Consider the following 17993-nt stretch of genomic DNA (forward strand, 5'->3'; position numbering starts at 1 on the left):
GTTGCTCTAGTTTAAATTTCGTTTGAATTAGATTGATGAGATTACTTCCCAATCTTTGTGAAACTCAACAAACATTATCAGGAATTATATTCAGGAATACGACAATAAATAATACTCAAATTATCTAGAATAGTTACTGGTCACTGTTGAATTTCAACTTGTCTCGTACAAATCAATGGATAATACGTAATTTCTCTTCTAAGTCGACCATTGGCTGGCCTACAGACAGGCTTTATCTCTTCCAGCCACCAGTATGGATGGTGTATAGTCCGAGAACATTATATTATGAGCTGCAGTAAACCAGGAGGGATAGAGATGTCAACTTATTAGAATTTTTTTTGTTACCATCTATAGGCATGGAAAGGTACGGAGTTATGGTCCTGTTAGACCTCACATCCATTCCACCGTACTGTCAAGATGAACAGTTTGTTATTTGCAAAAATTATCATTCACCAAATTGTCAGAATTTAAACCACTGAACTCTGTTCTAAATACATTCTAATCTTCTTATCAAATATTTTAAAAACATTGATAAACATCTATTAGCTTTTCAATCAGATGTCGATATATATATTAGTTGGAACTAGTTTGACGGAAGTTCTTAAATGACATAACAAGGCTGTTAAACGAACTATCTATGCATGTCATATAACTTGTAACCTATCTCTTATGTACACAGCATTTGAGAAGCAATCGCTACCTCCCCTCACGACACGGACAGATTACCATTTCGCCAGGTGATTATTTTGAGACATATAATGTACTGTTTCACTGAAAATCCGCATTTACACAAATTAGTGCTTAAAACATTTTGTTCCAGCATAGCGTTTAATAACTATAAAATCGTAACTTATATGTCGGGAATATAAATGTATGTTACAAGTAGTAGAGCACCATATTGTCAAGATGAACATTTCGTTATTTGCCAAGAATATCATTCACCAAATTGTCAGAATTAAAATCACTGGACCGTTTATTAGCTCTGAATATATCCTCATCTTTTTATCAGATGTTTTAAAAACCGTGGCAAAGGCAACTATTAGTTTCTCATTAACGTGTGCACGTATATTAGTCGAAACTAGATTGAAGGAAGTTCCCAATGGACATGACAGTGCTTTTAAACGGACCTTTCATGCACGTAATATAACTTGTTACCTATTCCTTAAATACGCATCGGAATTTATTACTTCCCGAAAATATACAAAACGAAATGTGGTTGACCTCTATTTACGCGTATCTATGACGACCGAAATAAAAGCGATTGCAAAACAAAAGCTTTTTCCCGATATGGGGTGGCTTAGTGCAGCAATTCACGTGTGTGCGATTCATACCCCTACATGGCCCAACTACCCGGAAAATATATACATGCCACTAACAAAATTTTCATTGATATTAACTGGTAAGTGCATTGTTCTCCCTCTGTAATTATTAAAAATCATCATCTGATTCATAACTTTAAGTCACAAGAGTCCTTTTGGTGGACACACGTTGCAATCAAATTTGCTTACCATATGGGCCATATATTTATAACTATGAACTGAACTAGGTCATATTTATTTTCTGGTTGATTAATGCTGTTCGATTTTTAGTTGTGTTCGAAATGTGCATGGTTTTGCAGTTGAACCGGTATCGATGGCCCCAGTTGATGCCATATAATAATATAATGATCCGGTGAGCTCGGCTTTATGTGAAAAAATAACCGAAAAAAAAACCAATTGTACTGCTGGTTTGGGTATTATTGTATAATACGGTAATCATAAGCGGTATCAACAAGTTGGGGAATTATTATGGGAGGTTGTGGTCTCTTTTGACAGAGGCATTTCGAAGACTTGTGGATTATTCCCTATACCATCATTTTAACCAAAAATTTCAATTCGATTTAATAAAATTTATCGTTGAAAATGCCATTACGATTTGGTCAAAAGACAAGAGAACACAATCCATTAAGTGGTCCGAATAATTTTAGTGCGGGAAACCCATTGTGCATGTAGTAGATAAAGGTTTAAATATAGGTGGTTTCTGGATTATTAGGGGGTGATTGTTGAAGGGATAGAAATTTTAAAAATGGGGATCATTTAAGTGAAACGAGTGAAAACATGTTCGGCAACAATACTTTTTGACTAGAAAACCATGAAAGGAATTATTTTTTTAGATGGGATTTGGAATTTTAGAATGATTTGAGGAGGTGAAAATCTGAAAAACTGGTCAAGAAAAATGAAGTAAAAACAATTAAACTGACAACACAACTCAACTAGAAAGAAATAACGTTTTTGCAACTATGATTCTGGACAAAAATGCCTAAAGGCGTGATAATTCGAATAAAAATAACGGGAACATTAGCAAAAACTCCAAAATGGCAAGCCCTGTCTCCTTTCCTTCACATTTTGTCAGAATTGATGGCTCCTTTAAAACGTAAAGAAAACGGTAACAAACAGTTACAAAATTCCCCCCCAAAAAAGAGGACGAAGCCTCAAACTCGTCAAAATGCCACTATTCATACCACTGTTCATGCAAGAAGCGATGTCACAGTAAAATTCTGCAGACCTTTAATTCAAGTCACATTCAAACGCATCAAAACTTTTGTGATGTTATTTGTAGTTTTAATGGTGATCACGGTCATTTTTTCAATGAATTTACTTTATACGTCCATAGCAATTCGAAGCCATTTAGGCGCATTCATAAACATAATTTCAAATGGAGATGGAGAGGTATTACCATTCTTTTTGGCTTTACCGGTGTTTCTTTTCTTGTGTGTCAATATGGTCATCGTCTTTTATGTGTACAAAATCTTCTCCAAAAAGAAGAGCCCGGGGTCGAATAGGATTTTGTTCATCTTAATACTAATAGCTTTAGGTATGGTAAGTGTCTATTAACTTCTTGATATGGAGGGTTTGAAACTTGATATGGAGGTGGCTATAACATTGGTGATCATCTTCGCCACTTTGAAGCAACTTTATGATACAAACAAATGCAATGAAGACGGCATAATTAAGGCCATGGAAAAATACGCAGTTAACTCTTTCTATAAGAAACAAATAGACAGATTGCAAATAGATTTTCAGTGCTGTGGCAGTAAGAAATATCACGATTGGTACAATATTTCCTGGCTTGAGAAAGCAGTCTCGACTAAGTAACTAACACTAAATAAAAAAATACGTTTTGTCAAAAATTAACCATGAATGGTCCCAGCTCTAGCACCCCTCAAACAGGCAGAATCCCCTTCAGTTGCTGCGCCATCAAATCTAGGTTCCCCTGTATACATTTTGATATAAACAGCGTTGGAGTGAATTATATCTACTCTCCTGAATTTAATCTGAGCATATTAGAAACGGGGTGTTTTGCTAAGACTATGGAGAAAAAGCAGCAAGTTGAGACAGCGATTGTGGGAAACTTGGGTTTTTATGTATTTCTAGAGGTTTAAATTACATTGCGGAATTGCAATGAAATTGTTTAATTTAACATTTCTAGTGTTTGATATTGGTGCTTGTGAGGTTTTTGCAAACTGGGCATTCGGCGGAATCAAAGTTTGATAGCTGTAAAAAGAACTATGTGGTCTGGTTATTGGGGTCTTATACCGAGAAAAGCCAGTCCACTGGGCCGCCTGAACCACCCCCTGTTCCACCTGAGTTGATGAATTAGATTGGTGCAAATTTATGTCTTCAACAGAACAAAGAAAAATTTGTCATTTTGATGTACTTTAGGAGAAAATATATAGGGTGGTTCAATTGCCATGACTTTTTGATATTTCCTAAATCCTTATTAGATTGTCGGTTAAATAAAAAAATCTTCATCCATGTTTGTGGAAGTATTTTCCCCTATTTTACTAAATCTGCATCTCTTATCATTTTCGAGATTTCTATATACAAACCCTACTTGTATTGAACATACATACATTAGTAACCCACTATTACACACACATGCACATACATATACCCACGTCAGGACAAGAAGCTGCGATTTCCCATAAGAATTCATCTGTACTTAGATGGATAGCGGTAGATATCTAAGTACAACTCTAGTTATGGAATTAAAGTAATGTCTCAGATATCTCCAATTCACCAATATGTTAGAAAAACTGAGTTTACAAGAAAATATGATACCTACATATTAATACTAAATTAAGTTTCTTTAATGTTATTCAAATGTTTTTTTAAATTTTATTAGTTGTTATTGCACTATAAATACCTAATAAAATTTGAGACAAGCCAGTGTCAGCAGACACTCTAGAAACATGAAAATACCGATTTAATATTAAAGTGTCTCTCGTGACAAGAAACGTAAAGAATATCAAGAAGTTGGTACAACATGCCATGGTTTTTAATAGGCGCTGATATCTGAAAATGAAAAGACAGCTCACGCGAACCTAAGTTTCGCGGATTTTAAACCGATTGCACGCAAATATGATTAATTCTAGATGGGTATAGGGCGCCAATTACAGCGAGGAATTTCACTGAAGACGACACTGGAATGTGCTTATCGTATTTTTTTTTCACTACTTTTATTAATTTATCAATATAAAATTGTAATTTTTGTGTAGTAGAGTACCTAATTTCGCATTTCCGTGGTAACTTTTACTGCACCATCATATCAAGAAAAATGAAATAATTTTTATGAAGATTATACATTCTTTAGTGGATGACGCCAGATCTCTTCAGCTTCTATACTTTTTTCTCCAGTAATAGCGTGCATTCACCATAGTATCAAGAAAATTTCTTTTTTGTTATTTTAATGATAAATTAAAATTTTTCTATATATGAGTTCCTTAAAACAAAATGTATGTTATGTATACCTTATGTAAATTACAATTTGTAATTTTAATATATATTTTTTAATTTGTCATTGCTAAGGTGAAGGCCAAATTCTTGAATCTGAAATAGGTTTAGGACACGCAACAGCAGCTTTTTGCTTATTTCTCAGGCTTCCTTTAGATTACCTCATTTGCCTAATAAAGAGATTACTATGGAGAGGATAATTACTTAATATATTTGTAAAATATCGAAACAACTTTCAGTATTTACTGCAATAATTGCCTTTACTAGTTTTAGGTGAAATATTTGAAGAAGTACCTATCAAAATTTATTACTTCAAGCAAAAAATTTATATTTGTTTTTTATGACAAATTAGGCAGATATCGTGAATTCGCGCCCCAACACTCAGCAGACTTATTTTTAGATATTTCAGCATGAAAACCTAATAACCTTCCAAGTATATTGTCCAGGTTTATAGGTAAAAGGAGCAGGACTGAACAACAACTTCGCGTGTAATGTCCACCGGTCAGAATCTGGGTCAGACTTGCTGGTCAGGGGCGCGAATTTCTCTACTCTTCAGATTTATTATACTGGAACAGTTAGTAGGTAGTTTTGCTCAACTCACATGTAAACAAGATCAGGAATTATAGGGGCACTTTTGCCTTTAGAAGCCATTATTGCTTAGGTATGTCATGTGTTAGGTATCACAGAAACTGTGTCTATAAAGAGACACGACACATATTCCGTATCTTTCCTTACTCGTAATAACATCCTGGTAATAGTATAATATTAAGAGAATAATAATGGCTACCTATTAAGTGCTTCTAATATTTACAATGACTTTAAGGTATACATATATCAGTTTGATTAGAATATGGGCAAAGTCGAAATATCATTATGTTGATAAATCATGTTTTTTCCTCATTTCCAACACATTTATAAATAGACTCAATTTGCATCAACTCATACATTTCTCTTATAGTTGTCGGTTCTTTTTTATTCTTAATGTCTTTCCACATTAGATAACTTTTATATTATGACATTAGCTACATTTCTTTCTTGATAAACAGCTCAATTTCTATTGACATTGAAATAAACTTAATTGTGATGAATTTAAACTTTATTAAGCCTGAACGTTCATTAACAGGAATAATTGAGCTTTCATAAAACTCATTAACGACGCCGTTAATCATTAGTCCGGTAGTTTTAGACCATGCACTTAGCATTAGCATTAGTCTGCGCAATTTAAAAGAAATCAAATACCCCATAGCCCTGCACGTTTTAAAGCCCCTAGTGACACCTGCACCGTCTTTCCAGATGCCACGATGAAGTCAAGCAAAGAATACGCTTCCAGAAGCTACCACGAGAGGGCCGCGTGACGAAGACGCCGGTGGGGCCCTTCGGCATGTGCAGCGCCGCGGCGTCTCACGGAGCCGTCCCTAGCCCGCAGGGGCGACGGCGTCGGCGGCGTCTTTCCCACGGCGTCACTTCTTTAATGTACGCTGCTCAGCAGGGCGATGTCGAACGCGTTCGACATCTCTTAAGATCGCAGGTTAGTGCATGGACACGTGGTTGGTGTTAGAGCGTGATTGGGCATGGAAAACGTGAACTATAAGGGTGAATAACGGATAGTTCGAGAGAGTTGGAAAGTAGATAATTATGAGTGGGGTGAGTTTGATTTTTATTAAATGGAAATACGTAAATTATCGAAGAAACTGCTTAAGTGAAAGAAAAAATGGTTAATAATACCTAATGTTGATTTTTCTTGATAATTTGGTGAAAGTACTTTTGATGGAATGGTGAACTTATGAAGATGTAAAGGGAAGTAAACATTATGTGTGTGGCTTTTTCTCCCACTTTCAAGTTAAATCGTTGTATCCATCTTTAATATTCAACTGGATGTTGCTTTAATATCTATCAGCACACGATTACAATACATATACAATTACAAACCGATGAGGGTCGAGAGTTTAACGATCTCTAAAAAAATACTCAAAATATTAATTAGAGTAAAGCTACTGCAAGGGGGAATTCTACAAGTTTTCTATTGATCTTTAACGTTCCTACAAACTCAAAGGAACTCTAAACAATACTTGCAACTTCAATGTAACCCTTACTATTAGCAGCAAAAATTCATTAATTTTCTTCCACTATTTACCAGACGAAGATTAATAAATTAATAAGGAACAGTGCATGACATGTCTGGAGAATTGCTTAGCGTTGTTCCGATAAGGTGAATGGTCTCGGTTTCCCCTTATTATTTATTTGGATTGTCATAGCAACTTTCCCCATTCATTAGTATGATTCATAGCAAATTTTCCTTTAGTTTCGGGATAGATTTAGTACAAGAAGCAGTATGGCGCACCGCGAGATTTTTAAATACTATGCGAAGGCATAGCTAGCTTTATTAGAAGTGAGTATCAGTTTTTGATATGGCAAATTACTTTAAAGGCGCCATCTAGAAGCAAAAAAAAGCTTGTGTATGTTCAGGCTGACAGCTTTTAGAAGTGTGACAGGTGACAATAGTGGATTGACCAATGATATCGACCTATAATTTTTTTTTCTGTGATGAGAGAACGTTTATAGATTGGAATTTGTATTTCATCCTTCCACTTACAGATGAATAAAATATTTGAAAAATTGTTTGTTGATTAAACCCTTGATTCTCTCATCACCCTAATCTGAACTAACTACCTGGAATTGATAAATACACACCAAGAACTAGAATAGAGTTGAATAATGTGAGAAGTAAAATTTCAAAATGTATTTTCATTGAAAGAAGCTTCGTTTGCAGACACAGAACCCGGTTTACACTTTTCAAATATGTTCATCTGTCCACCAACATATCAAAAAAGATTTATTAACATACATTCACCATTATATCAAAAACCTTTATATTCATTTTAAATACAAACCACATTTTGATTTCACTTTCAGCCATACGCCCTCTTCGATCAAGACCGTACCGGGAAAACAGGGCTGCACTATTGCTGCACTAGCGATAGTAAGAGAGCGGCCCAAGTGGCCGATTTGCTTACGATGGCTGCTCCTGACCTGGTGGAGAGCCGAGACGAAGATGGCTTTACCCCCCTCCATTTGGCTGTTATTGCTGGTAACACCCAATTGGTTACTTTTCTACTGGCCAATGGGGCTGATGTATGTGCAGTAGACAATGAGAAGCACACAGTGGTTCATTGGGCTACCGGTGAGTTCGTTAGGTCTTGTGGGTAGTAAGCTACTGGACCGTCCCTGTAGAAATGTTTTATACTAGACATTAATTTTGATTGATTAAAAAATGTTCTCCTCAGTTTTCCTTCAACATCAGTGAAAATTCCTTAATCTGCCATTGATCACATTCATATGGCAAGTGCTCATCAATGAATTCAATCACGTATTCGTTCCAATTCTCTATTAGCTTAGTCCTCATTTGTAATACACATTTAGGTAAGTAATTTCGTTGAGTGACCCAAATAATACGCGATAACGCTATACTGCAAAGGATTTACCCCCAACAGGTGAGGAATGACCCAAAAAGATCGTATCTCTAGCCCTAAAAAACCAATTTGCTTGGACAAACGTCGTGTAATAGCCCCAAATTGCAAGAAATATAAATCCAAATCCATGGTCTTGTCCCTTAATAACTGAAAGTTGAATAATTAGGATTCGTGCTGCAGGACGACGGCAATTAGTGGATTAGTAATTGCAGGTTTTGATTTTGGATTTGATTTGAATCATTGGGGAACAATTTTCTAGCAACATGATAATCGTTCAGTATTTAATGTGTAATCGATTCTTGTAGGAATCATATAGACATATGTACAATACATATTTTATTAGCCATGGTGAACATAGTTTTTTTTACTACCAGGTAAAAGATAAATGGTTTACCAGGTAAATCTATCTTTATGTACATTTAACAGCGTTTATTTAACAAAATTAAAGGAAAAAAAGGATTTTTTAGGAAAAAGGTCGAATCAAAATTGGGTTTTACTGCATAATGTCCATTCAAGAAATATCCTTTGGAATGGACATTACACGGACCATACCCAGTTTTTAGACCAGGCCTGAATTAAGGAGTTCAGGCTTGGTCTAGGAAAACCAGCAAATAATAATCTCTAGAATGGTTCGATTCTTCGGTAATAAATCTTTGTCAATACTAAAATAAAAAATGCTAGAAAAATTTGAAATGACATTCCTGGGTCTACGCATCACTACCGTACTTGTGCTAATATTAGTGATAGTCATGCCGTGGTTAGAATTAGAATTTTCCCTACTTGACCTCCGAAATCACCTGATTTCATGTATGTGACAATTCCATATAAAAAAGGGAAATACATTCCATGGCTAGCTGAGAATTAAAAAAAAAGATGAAGCAGTATTATAAGCGTCGGGAATGACATCACAATTTTGCGTATTCGTGGTGGTAAACTTACAAATGGAAATCTTTTTTTTTTCAGTATGTGGGGAAACTACTGCCCTTCGCTCGGTACTAGCTGCAGGCGCCCCTGTGTCCACCCCGGACGTCCACGGTGGATACCCACTCCACTATGCTGTTCAGATGTGTGGAGGGGTAAGCTCATGCCGCGCATATCATTGCAAAAGCAACCAAATCTTTCTAAAAATAGGACAAGGATGCTGATCTTGGCCTACAAGTCCTGCATACCCTACTCGGTCACAAAGACGTAAACGTCTCTGTAGAGGACGGGGATAAAAGACAACCCTTATTGTGGGCGGCCAGTGCCGGGTCTGCTAAGGCCATTTTGGCCCTGGCAAGAGCAGGCGCGATAATCGAGTCTTCTGACAGGTAGAAAATGACGTACTTTGTACTTTAAGATAGAAAATTTATTAAAATTCTAATTGATACTTTTGTATCTCGTTCGTATTATAATTTTGTGACAGGTGCTACAGTACTAATGTTTGACGGCTCTCGCTTACATTGTTGCCAAATGCTTTCCCTAATAATTCTGATTATTACATTTGTGTTTTTTGTGTTAATATCAATTGTAACTTTACGCCAGTGTGTGATTTTAGGGACGGCCTAACAGGGCTGCATTGCGCAGCCTCGAGAGGTCACACCGACTGCCTGGATACGCTACTAACTTTATGCGGGGCTTCCCCAGATGTCATCGATAGTAATGGTTGTACCGCTTTGCATTATGCTGTGACCTTAGGTAAAAATTACGTTATCAAACAATAATATTGTGAGAAGCCCTATGTCTGAAGTCGTTGTTACTAACAATGATTTGATGACGCTATGCATATTTTTTTAATTCCACCAGGTCACGCCGACGCAACGGCACTTTTATTGGCACATGGCGCAGACCCGAATAGACAAGATCGTAAAGGGCGGAGTCCCGCGCATTGCGGGTGCGCAAAGGGCCAATTTGAAACTGTGAAGCTTATTGGTGGCCGCGGGGCTAATTTATGGATGAGAAATGCCCGGTTAGATGGTATTTTTTTAATGATTTCTGAAATTAAAGAAAGATTTATAGGGGCGATTTGCCTTTGCATGAGGCGGCAGCCTCAGGAAGGAGAGAATTGGTCTCTTGGCTTCTTGCCATGCGGCCCAGTCAAGTAAATTCCAGAAACAACGATGGTAGAACTCCCCTGCATATGGCTGCATTGAATGATAACGTGGACATGTGCAAGGTAGGCGATACTGAATTTGCCTTTCAGGCGCAATATTATCTCTTGACAAATGCACTTTTGATGTAAATTTGCTCACTGCCGCCTATTTAACATAAATTACATTAACCTTCAGCTATTTTCGCTGAATGACCGACCAAATTACTCCGCCTTGACCTTCATTAATTCAGCCCTCAATATTAATAAGATGTCTATCGCCAGCCCTCAAGGTTGGAGTTGCCGTGATTTGTATAATTAAACTCACACAAAGTTTAAAAGTCGTAATCAAATCATAAAGAATTACTTCGTAGGTTGCTCGGTTTGGGGGAGGAGGGGGTGGTAGAGTAAACTGTCCAGAAATATCAATTTTCTGGCTGTGGCAAATTGACCTACTTAACCTTTCACGCAAACGTAGATGGTCAAGATAAAGAAATTTCCCGTGAAATGCGTACTCATGGCCTCTTAAGTTTAGTAATAAAATAACAGCGGGGGCGAAAGAGTGTTCGCACGGGGTGTATGGAGTCTCCTTCCAGTCCCAGCCATAAAATCCAAATGGGGTTCAGCGTAAGTAAAGTGTTATTTTTTTAAATTAAAATTTGACTAATCTTTTCTTGAAAGTTTTTTGTCTAATTACACTCTAGATTTATTTACTTGAAATTAGATGCGATTTACGCAAGTCTCAACAGATAACTGCGTGGTAATTTTGGATTATTATGCGAGAGCAACTACAAACAAAACTATCAAACTCAAGAGAAATTTTACTAATAAATGAGATAATTATCGAAGTTTGGCAACGTAGCCCACACTCTTTCTCACGAAGTGAACCTTTCTAAGACACCCGGCCTAGTCTTATGGGCTTATACTCTTTCTAGAAATCCCCTTTTTTTCCAAATCGCCCAGATTTCTCTGAAAACTTAATTGAGCTCATTTGAAACTTTTTGCACATATTTCCACATCATAAGGTGGGATAATAACTATCCCTGAGGCTCTTTAGTTTCTTAATACCTAAAGCTGTGGCTATTTTCAGTATTTCTACAGTATGACATCATCGGTCTGGTTTTCCCTTGGTTTCCATTTGGTAATCAATTATTTCTATTAGTGTCCCGTTCTTCTGAGTTTTTTTTAACCTAATTTAATATGGATTCGCTGAAATATCTTCATCGAGACCGTTACATACCATTTTTCATTCCTTCTTTTTTCTTCTGCGAGTTCCTTTATTCAGATGATTTTCTTATCTTGGCATTATTTATTATTTTTCTAAAATTTATGTCCCAAAATATTCTCTACATGTAAGAACGCTAAATTCTGATATTACTGAATATAAAACTGACTCTCAAAGCAATAACAGGGCCGTACTGAAAAGAACTCACAAATTAGTAAAAAAACATTGTTTCAAAAAACTTACATTTCATAAACAAAAACTCATCATTACACATTTTTCTAGATTTTGCTGGACTCCGGTGCTTCCGTCAACCCAGTCCTCCGGACCTCCAAAAACGTCTTTATGACCCCATTAGACTGCGCGCTCCAGCGGGGGTTTCGCTCCACCGCTAAATACCTTCAAATGCACGGTGGAATTCCAGCAAGCCGCCTGGGAGCCCCCAACTCTGATCCCCAGGTGAACAGCTCTTTAAGCCTCCAAATTAGGGACGACGTTACTTTTTGGGGGGACAGCAGTTCCGAGAGCGAAGAAGCGAAGCTGCGGGAAGGAAGAAGCACCAAAAAAGTGCAGAAGAGAAAAATGAGCATGAGAAATAGGAAAAAGAAGACGTTGATACCGGGAAGTAGTGGGAAATCCAAGGAGAGGACGGTTATTAGTGAGGTGATAGGAGGAGGGTCTCCAAGGAACGTTTCCTCGAGTAGAATTGATTATAGCAATGAGATTATCATCAACGGGAAAACGGAGATTAATATTCACCACACCAAAGAGATTACTGTGGACGCCCAAGGGGAGAATTCTCCTAGGAAAGTGGAGATAGGCTCCAGCGAGAAGATCACAGTGCCCTCCAGCGGGAAAAGACCTAAAAGTGCCAAGTTTACCAAGCTTAGCAAGGAAAAGTCCGGGAGCGACAAAGAGACAACTGCAGAACCTCACGGAACTGCTCACAGCACTGGAACCTCAGATGATACTACCATGGAGACAGTAATAGACACTTATGTGCAAAAAACTGAATTGAAGCAAAGCTCGAATGATTTACCCGACATTTCCAACACCAGTGAGGAAGTGGAGGGTCCTCAAGAAGTCTTAGTTGAAGCTAGTGTTCATGTAGAGCCTAAGAAGGCAGGAGAAGAAGAAGGGCAGATAAAGGGAATATTGAAGGCCTCCCTAGGGGCTGATACTGCTAAGTTTTTAGCTGAGGAGCAGCAACAAAATGTGGAGAAAGCTGAAGCGCCTAAAAGTGCCACCATCAGCGAAGAGATTAAAGTTCAAGCTACAGAAACTGCTATGATAGTTAAAGAGGAGAGAGTTGTTGAGATTGCTAGTAATGTAGCAGAAGTTGTTGTTGAGGATGTTAAAGAAGCTGTTACTGATGTTGTTGAAAAAATTAACGAAGAGGCTACTGTGGGTGGTGAAGATAAAATTGGAGCTGTGATTTCAGAACTAGTTGATGAGGTTGTTATTGAAAAAGAGACAATAGTGGAAGAGATAAAGGAACCAGCAGCTGATTCTAAAGATACAAAAGAGTCGCCAAAGGAATTAGAAGAGTCTTCTAAAGGAAAACCCAAGAAATCCACTCAAAAACCCAAACTTAAAACTCGCTCTAAGAAAACTGATCAACCGGCTATAATAAAAGTTTTTAAGCCTGGAGAGAAAGTGAGCGACAGCCAAAGGAAGAAATCTGAAGAAGACACCGAGACCAGCATGTCAGAGATGGTGAGTGACTCTATGGAGCAGGCTCGAAAGACGCATAAAAGCTTTAAAGTATTGAGTGAGAAGCAAGCCAAAGATCTGGAGAAGAAGCAGCAAAAAAGCCTTGAGAAACCTCGCTCTAAGTCTGACGATACGAAGTTCAAGGGCCAGAAAAGGACTAAAGAGTGTAAAATTCCTGCACCAATATTCCAAACTCCCCTCTCGAAGAGCGATCGCCAATTGGATCGTTTGTTGGAGAAGGAGAGAAGGAGACTGCCTGATATTGAAACTAGAATTCCTTCTCTTCCAAATATACATGAAACCACTAGAGACAGGTGAAACTGCTTTGATTATTGAATTATAAACTTTAACTATTTTTTTAAAGGTTCTTCAGAGAGGATTCCAACTTGTCAGCCCCAGTCTTGCCATCGATGTATAGTGACAATGAACGAGACAGTGCTTCTGATTTTGAAGATGATGCAAGGTTAAGCCCCACCAAGAAGAAGAAAGTGAAGAAGAGACCCAAGACCAGGCGCAGAGAGTCGAGAAGTGCTGGGAGCGACTACGAGAGCAGTAATTTGATCGATTCGGGATTCGAACCAAGTCCCAGGAGCAGTAGGATTCCGAAGTGGAAGAATATGTCGGATCGGGGGGTCAATATGGCCTCGGTTACTAGGAGTATACAGACTAATATTCGGAGGTAAGTGTAGGAAAAACAACAAATATATTGCGAGAATCCCAACAGATTTGAGAAAAAATGTTTTTCTCATATTCCTGAAATTTTGTATTTTTGGTTCATATGGCAACATTGCATCTGAAAATACCCAAACATTCATTAAAATGAAAATTAAATGATTATCGTCGACAGCGACCTGAGACACCGGTAACGCTGCATACCCATTCTGTCAATCTAAATAGGTATAATTTTTAGAGTGCTTTTTCTTACGTTGAAAGATTAACGTTTAACGTAAAAAAACAAAAGCTAAGAGCAATTTTGCCATTTTCTTTTAGTTTTCAAATTTCAATGCAGTTTTAACAGATACATTTCTGCGTTCTAATTTACTGTTTCATGCTGAAGTCACCACTGTCAAAATAATTGACAAATTTCTTGTATTTCTTACTTTCTAAGCAATAAATATTTCTTTCCAGATATCACCTAGAAAGAAAAATATTCCAACACCTCCTGGAATTGAAACGCAGCCAAATTCGCGCCGGTCAACACAACGAAGCCATCTTGGTCAAGCGGGCAATTGACCAGTATAATCAATCGTGTTCGTCGACAGTGGGTGCGGGTCGATATATCGCAGAGGACTTCACTTTCAAGAGTTTCGAAAAGTTTCTCTATGATTCCTTGAGAAAATTGCAGAAAATCGATGTCGCCTATCTGAGGGGGTTGCCCGACGCTTCTGAACATCTCAACCCTCTGTTATGCACTCAAAGTACGCACAGGTGTATGCATGCTACGCATGCGTATACTGGGATTCCATGCGCTGCATATTGTAAGTAAGATAATTTTGTACCTTCAGTAGTTCGTATACGCCCATGTCTATGCAGTGGTCTAAAAAAAGACCCAAAATCACAGTTCAAAACCTATTATTTGTCTCTTTAATAATGGTAAATTTTCTATTGCTTTAGTGCCAAAAATGGACCATCACACTATTCCCAAAATAGGCTTTGAGGGTTCTGCGCAATGCAAACCTGGAACCGCAAGATTTTTGCCCAGGATTAATCCCAAGAAAGCGGTTACTCTAGAATTAAGTCATGGAACTGATAAACAAGTCATTTCACTGCCAACGGACAAGCTGGACCAAAACAAGCGGTACTACGTCACGTTTACAGTTAAAGGTCAGGAGGGTGGGTCGAGTGAGGACAACGGGACAGGCGGAAATGGGAATAACGGACACATACATTCAAAAAGCGACTGAATTAGTAATATGAGCTCCTGTTAAAAGTAACGTTATATTGAGGTCAAGTGACGTCCCAGCGACGAATATGTGACGTTTGAATATTACAACTGACGTGGATATGACTGTGTTTGGAAATCACATTTCGCATGTAATTAAATTACAGATTAATATTTTGAACAACAAAATTTTTCCTCAAATTAAAATTCTAAAACTTTGATTTCGCATGAAACGGCATCGTAGTTTTCACGTATTTTTTTGCATAATTTTTGGTGTTTACGTAAAGCTGATACCAAATAATCATGGTACTCCTCTGGTTATAAGCTATACAAAATCATTGTCGGAGCAACATATTTTTAAGAGTAATAATTTTTTCAATGTTCCGTGTTGAAATAAAATATGAAAACAAAAATGAATTTCAGCCTGAAATAGTCCGCTACTCTGACCTGGTAAGCCACTGTTTTTAAGGGAAACAAATTGTTTTAAATCAAAAACCAATTTTCGGTTTGAAATAATCAGCTAACCTCAGCTGCCACGTCTCTGGTTTTGACGCAAAAAACTGTCAGATTTCACAAATTTAGCACATCAATGGTTTCACACGATAATCAGTGTCAAAACACACCGCTTTTAAAACTAATTATTATTAAATATTCTGCGATAAAAATAGTGCAAATCACTCTGGTACACGCATCTGTTTTTTTACCTTTTTAAAAAAATATTAATTTTTCTAAGAGCTTTTAACTACTCAAATTTAAGTTAACGATTGCTTTGTCCTCTTCTGCTCTGGAAAGCAGTTTTTAGTGGCGTACCACACAGCTAAGATATAATATATTTAAATGAATTTCGAAATAGACGCGCAAAGACGTCACTTTAACGTTGAATGGCGCTCTGGTATGAAAATGGTCTATGAACAACGTGAATTTTACGTCAGTTTGCTGTTAGAATTTTAGAGTCTTTTATTGAAGTGAGATATATCTTCAGTCTTAATGGCGTTGCTAAAATGTTGAATAAAACAGTACATCGTCTCGTAGGAAGAGTTTCAGAGTATACAGGATGTTTCGAAACTTTGATAAATAAAACATTGAAAAAAAATTTTTACATATAAAAAGGAAAATAACTAAGGACAACATGACATAAAATAGATGCTCAAGTTACGCTCCACCACCTGCTTCTGAAGCGTTTTCTTCTTGATTATATATTCTTTGTTTTAAAGATTTATATTTCTTGATTTCTTTGACAAGAAAATTTGGGACACCGTGTGCACCAGATAATATTGTATTAAGTGCCTTCAGAGTACAGGAGACAGACGATTATTTGCCAGTTTTTAATGTTCTTTAGTCTGCCAGAGTTGCATTAATGACTAGTTTTATATACAAGCAAAAGGAGGGTCTTCTCCGATCAGATAGTAAAACATCTCCTGCTTCACGCTTCCAGTACACTTTCAGATTCTATGACATTCACTATTCCAGAAGGTTTATACAGGGCAATGTAACATTATAAGATAATATTGTTGGCATAATTCCTATTCTCGTATATTGATTCTACGTCTTCAAATTGCAAGACCGGGTGTGTTTCAATTGAAACAGGTAGAAATTTTATTTATAAAACCTAATTTTCTCATTAGAATATTCGTTGTGTTTCTAAAAAAATTTTATTACAATTAATACTATAAATACTTCAGGCAGTAAATACACAAATTAAAAGAGAAAACGTATTTGTTAACGTAAATGACGTGCAATACTTACATTTTATACATAAGGAAATAATATATAATCAAAATTGTTATATTTATGGAATATTTGTTAGAATGCATATAAATTTTAATAAATGTTTTAGACGTAATTATGTTTTAATATCTTGCTTTTTGGAGTAGTGTCTCAATCAATAAGACAGAGCGGTTCATCGACAACATAGACATCGAAATCTATAGGAAGATGTTGTAGAAAAAATATTAACCTTTGTAAGACACCATGGGGTCATATGTACCTCGGACTTGATACAACTATAAAAGTATTTTATACAGGGTGCCCCGAAATTAAGACACCATACTTAAACAGCGTAAATTACATCCAAAAATAGCACCAAAACTTTATATACAGTGAAATCTCTCTTAGCGGACAGCTCCCAATAACGGACATCTCTCATTATCGGACAATTTTTCTAGAACCAAATTATTGAGTATCAGTTCGCATGTAAGTAATGTTCTTATTAACGGACGCTCTATCGGACGGACACGGACAAAGAAATTAGTTTCAATTTGCCCAAAACGCCACCAACAACGGACACAAATCTACGAAAACGGATAAGCTCAGTTTCATTCGACAGTCACGACTTTTCAGAGATTGCCGCTGGAAATCCAGCAGCAACATCCCGGTTCTGTAGAGAATTCAAACAATGGCGGGAAAATATTTCCCGTAACGGTTTCTGGTAATGCATCACGGATTATTCGACCAAAACGCCATAAAACCGTTGATCGCACCAACAATTTCCTCTTTTGGGCTCTGTCTCCTCTACGTGTACTCCAACAACTGGTAACAATAATACTCTATACACAACAGATATAAGTTTATTCTAAGTGTTGCAATAAACGATACAAAAAGTTCCCGTTGGCGTAGACAACTAACGAAACCGCCTAGCGATCCGATTTTACGTGCCAGCCTACGGGATTATCCCTCCCCAAAAATACCCCATTTGGCACCTATTCCCAACCCATATTCCCTTTACCCTCAGGTACCTATCTAGTAAATAATTGAAGTTGCCTCTTCAGTTGTTCTCAATATTTAAATTTAAAATTTTTATTATTTCAATTAGTATTATACATTGATCATCTTAAAATTAAAACTTATAGCTTACCCTACATTTCTA

The 17993-nt window shown here is 37.0% G+C and overlaps 3 protein-coding genes across 4 annotated transcripts in view; 2 read left to right on the forward strand and 1 right to left on the reverse strand.

Moving 5' to 3' along the window:
• The window catches only part of yata (N-terminal kinase-like protein yata), a 61198-nt gene that overhangs the window by 19488 nt on the left and 23717 nt on the right, over positions 1-17993 (reverse strand). The gene's annotated exons all lie outside the window — the stretch shown is intronic.
• Positions 1322-15286, forward strand: LOC136410940 (inversin). Of its 2 annotated transcripts, XM_066393315.1 has the most exons (12): positions 1322-1399; positions 6066-6300; positions 7686-7953; positions 9206-9318; positions 9374-9552; positions 9780-9919; positions 10028-10190; positions 10241-10397; positions 11818-13559; positions 13610-13924; positions 14374-14723; positions 14860-15286. In XM_066393315.1, exons 2-12 carry the CDS (start codon positions 6154-6156, stop codon positions 15147-15149), a joined length of 3864 nt encoding a protein of 1287 aa, XP_066249412.1. In that variant the 5' UTR covers positions 1322-1399; positions 6066-6153; the 3' UTR covers positions 15150-15286. The 2 variants fall into 2 exon arrangements, with proteins under 2 accessions (XP_066249412.1, XP_066249413.1); XM_066393316.1 differs by lacking the exon at positions 1322-1399 and having other exon boundaries at positions 6179-6416.
• LOC136411048 (peripherin-2-like) lies at positions 2295-3639 on the forward strand. Its single transcript, XM_066393454.1, has 4 exons — positions 2295-2858; positions 2910-3130; positions 3190-3415; positions 3469-3639. The coding sequence occupies exons 1-4, from the start codon at positions 2295-2297 to the stop codon at positions 3637-3639; spliced, it is 1182 nt and encodes a 393-aa protein (XP_066249551.1).

Source organism: Euwallacea similis, chromosome 9 (genome assembly GCF_039881205.1).
Source record: "Euwallacea similis isolate ESF13 chromosome 9, ESF131.1, whole genome shotgun sequence".
Lineage (NCBI taxonomy): Eukaryota > Metazoa > Arthropoda > Insecta > Coleoptera > Curculionidae > Euwallacea > Euwallacea similis.

Bases quoted from the DNA above. Each gene is read 5' to 3' on its own strand.
- LOC136411048 (XM_066393454.1), top strand. From the start codon at position 2,295: ATGCCTAAAGGCGTGATAATTCGAATAAAAATAACGGGAACATTAGCA. The intron at 3,131-3,189 runs GTAACTAACACT...GAATGGTCCCAG, and splicing joins GAGAAAGCAGTCTCGACTAA to CTCTAGCACCCCTCAAACAG. The intron at 3,416-3,468 runs GTTTAAATTACA...TAACATTTCTAG, and splicing joins GTTTTTATGTATTTCTAGAG to TGTTTGATATTGGTGCTTGT.
- LOC136410940 (XM_066393315.1), top strand. From the start codon at position 6,154: ATGTGCAGCGCCGCGGCGTCTCACGGAGCCGTCCCTAGCCCGCAGGGG. The intron at 13,560-13,609 runs GTGAAACTGCTT...ATTTTTTTAAAG, and splicing joins CATGAAACCACTAGAGACAG to GTTCTTCAGAGAGGATTCCA. The intron at 14,724-14,859 runs GTAAGTAAGATA...CTATTGCTTTAG, and splicing joins GATTCCATGCGCTGCATATT to TGCCAAAAATGGACCATCAC.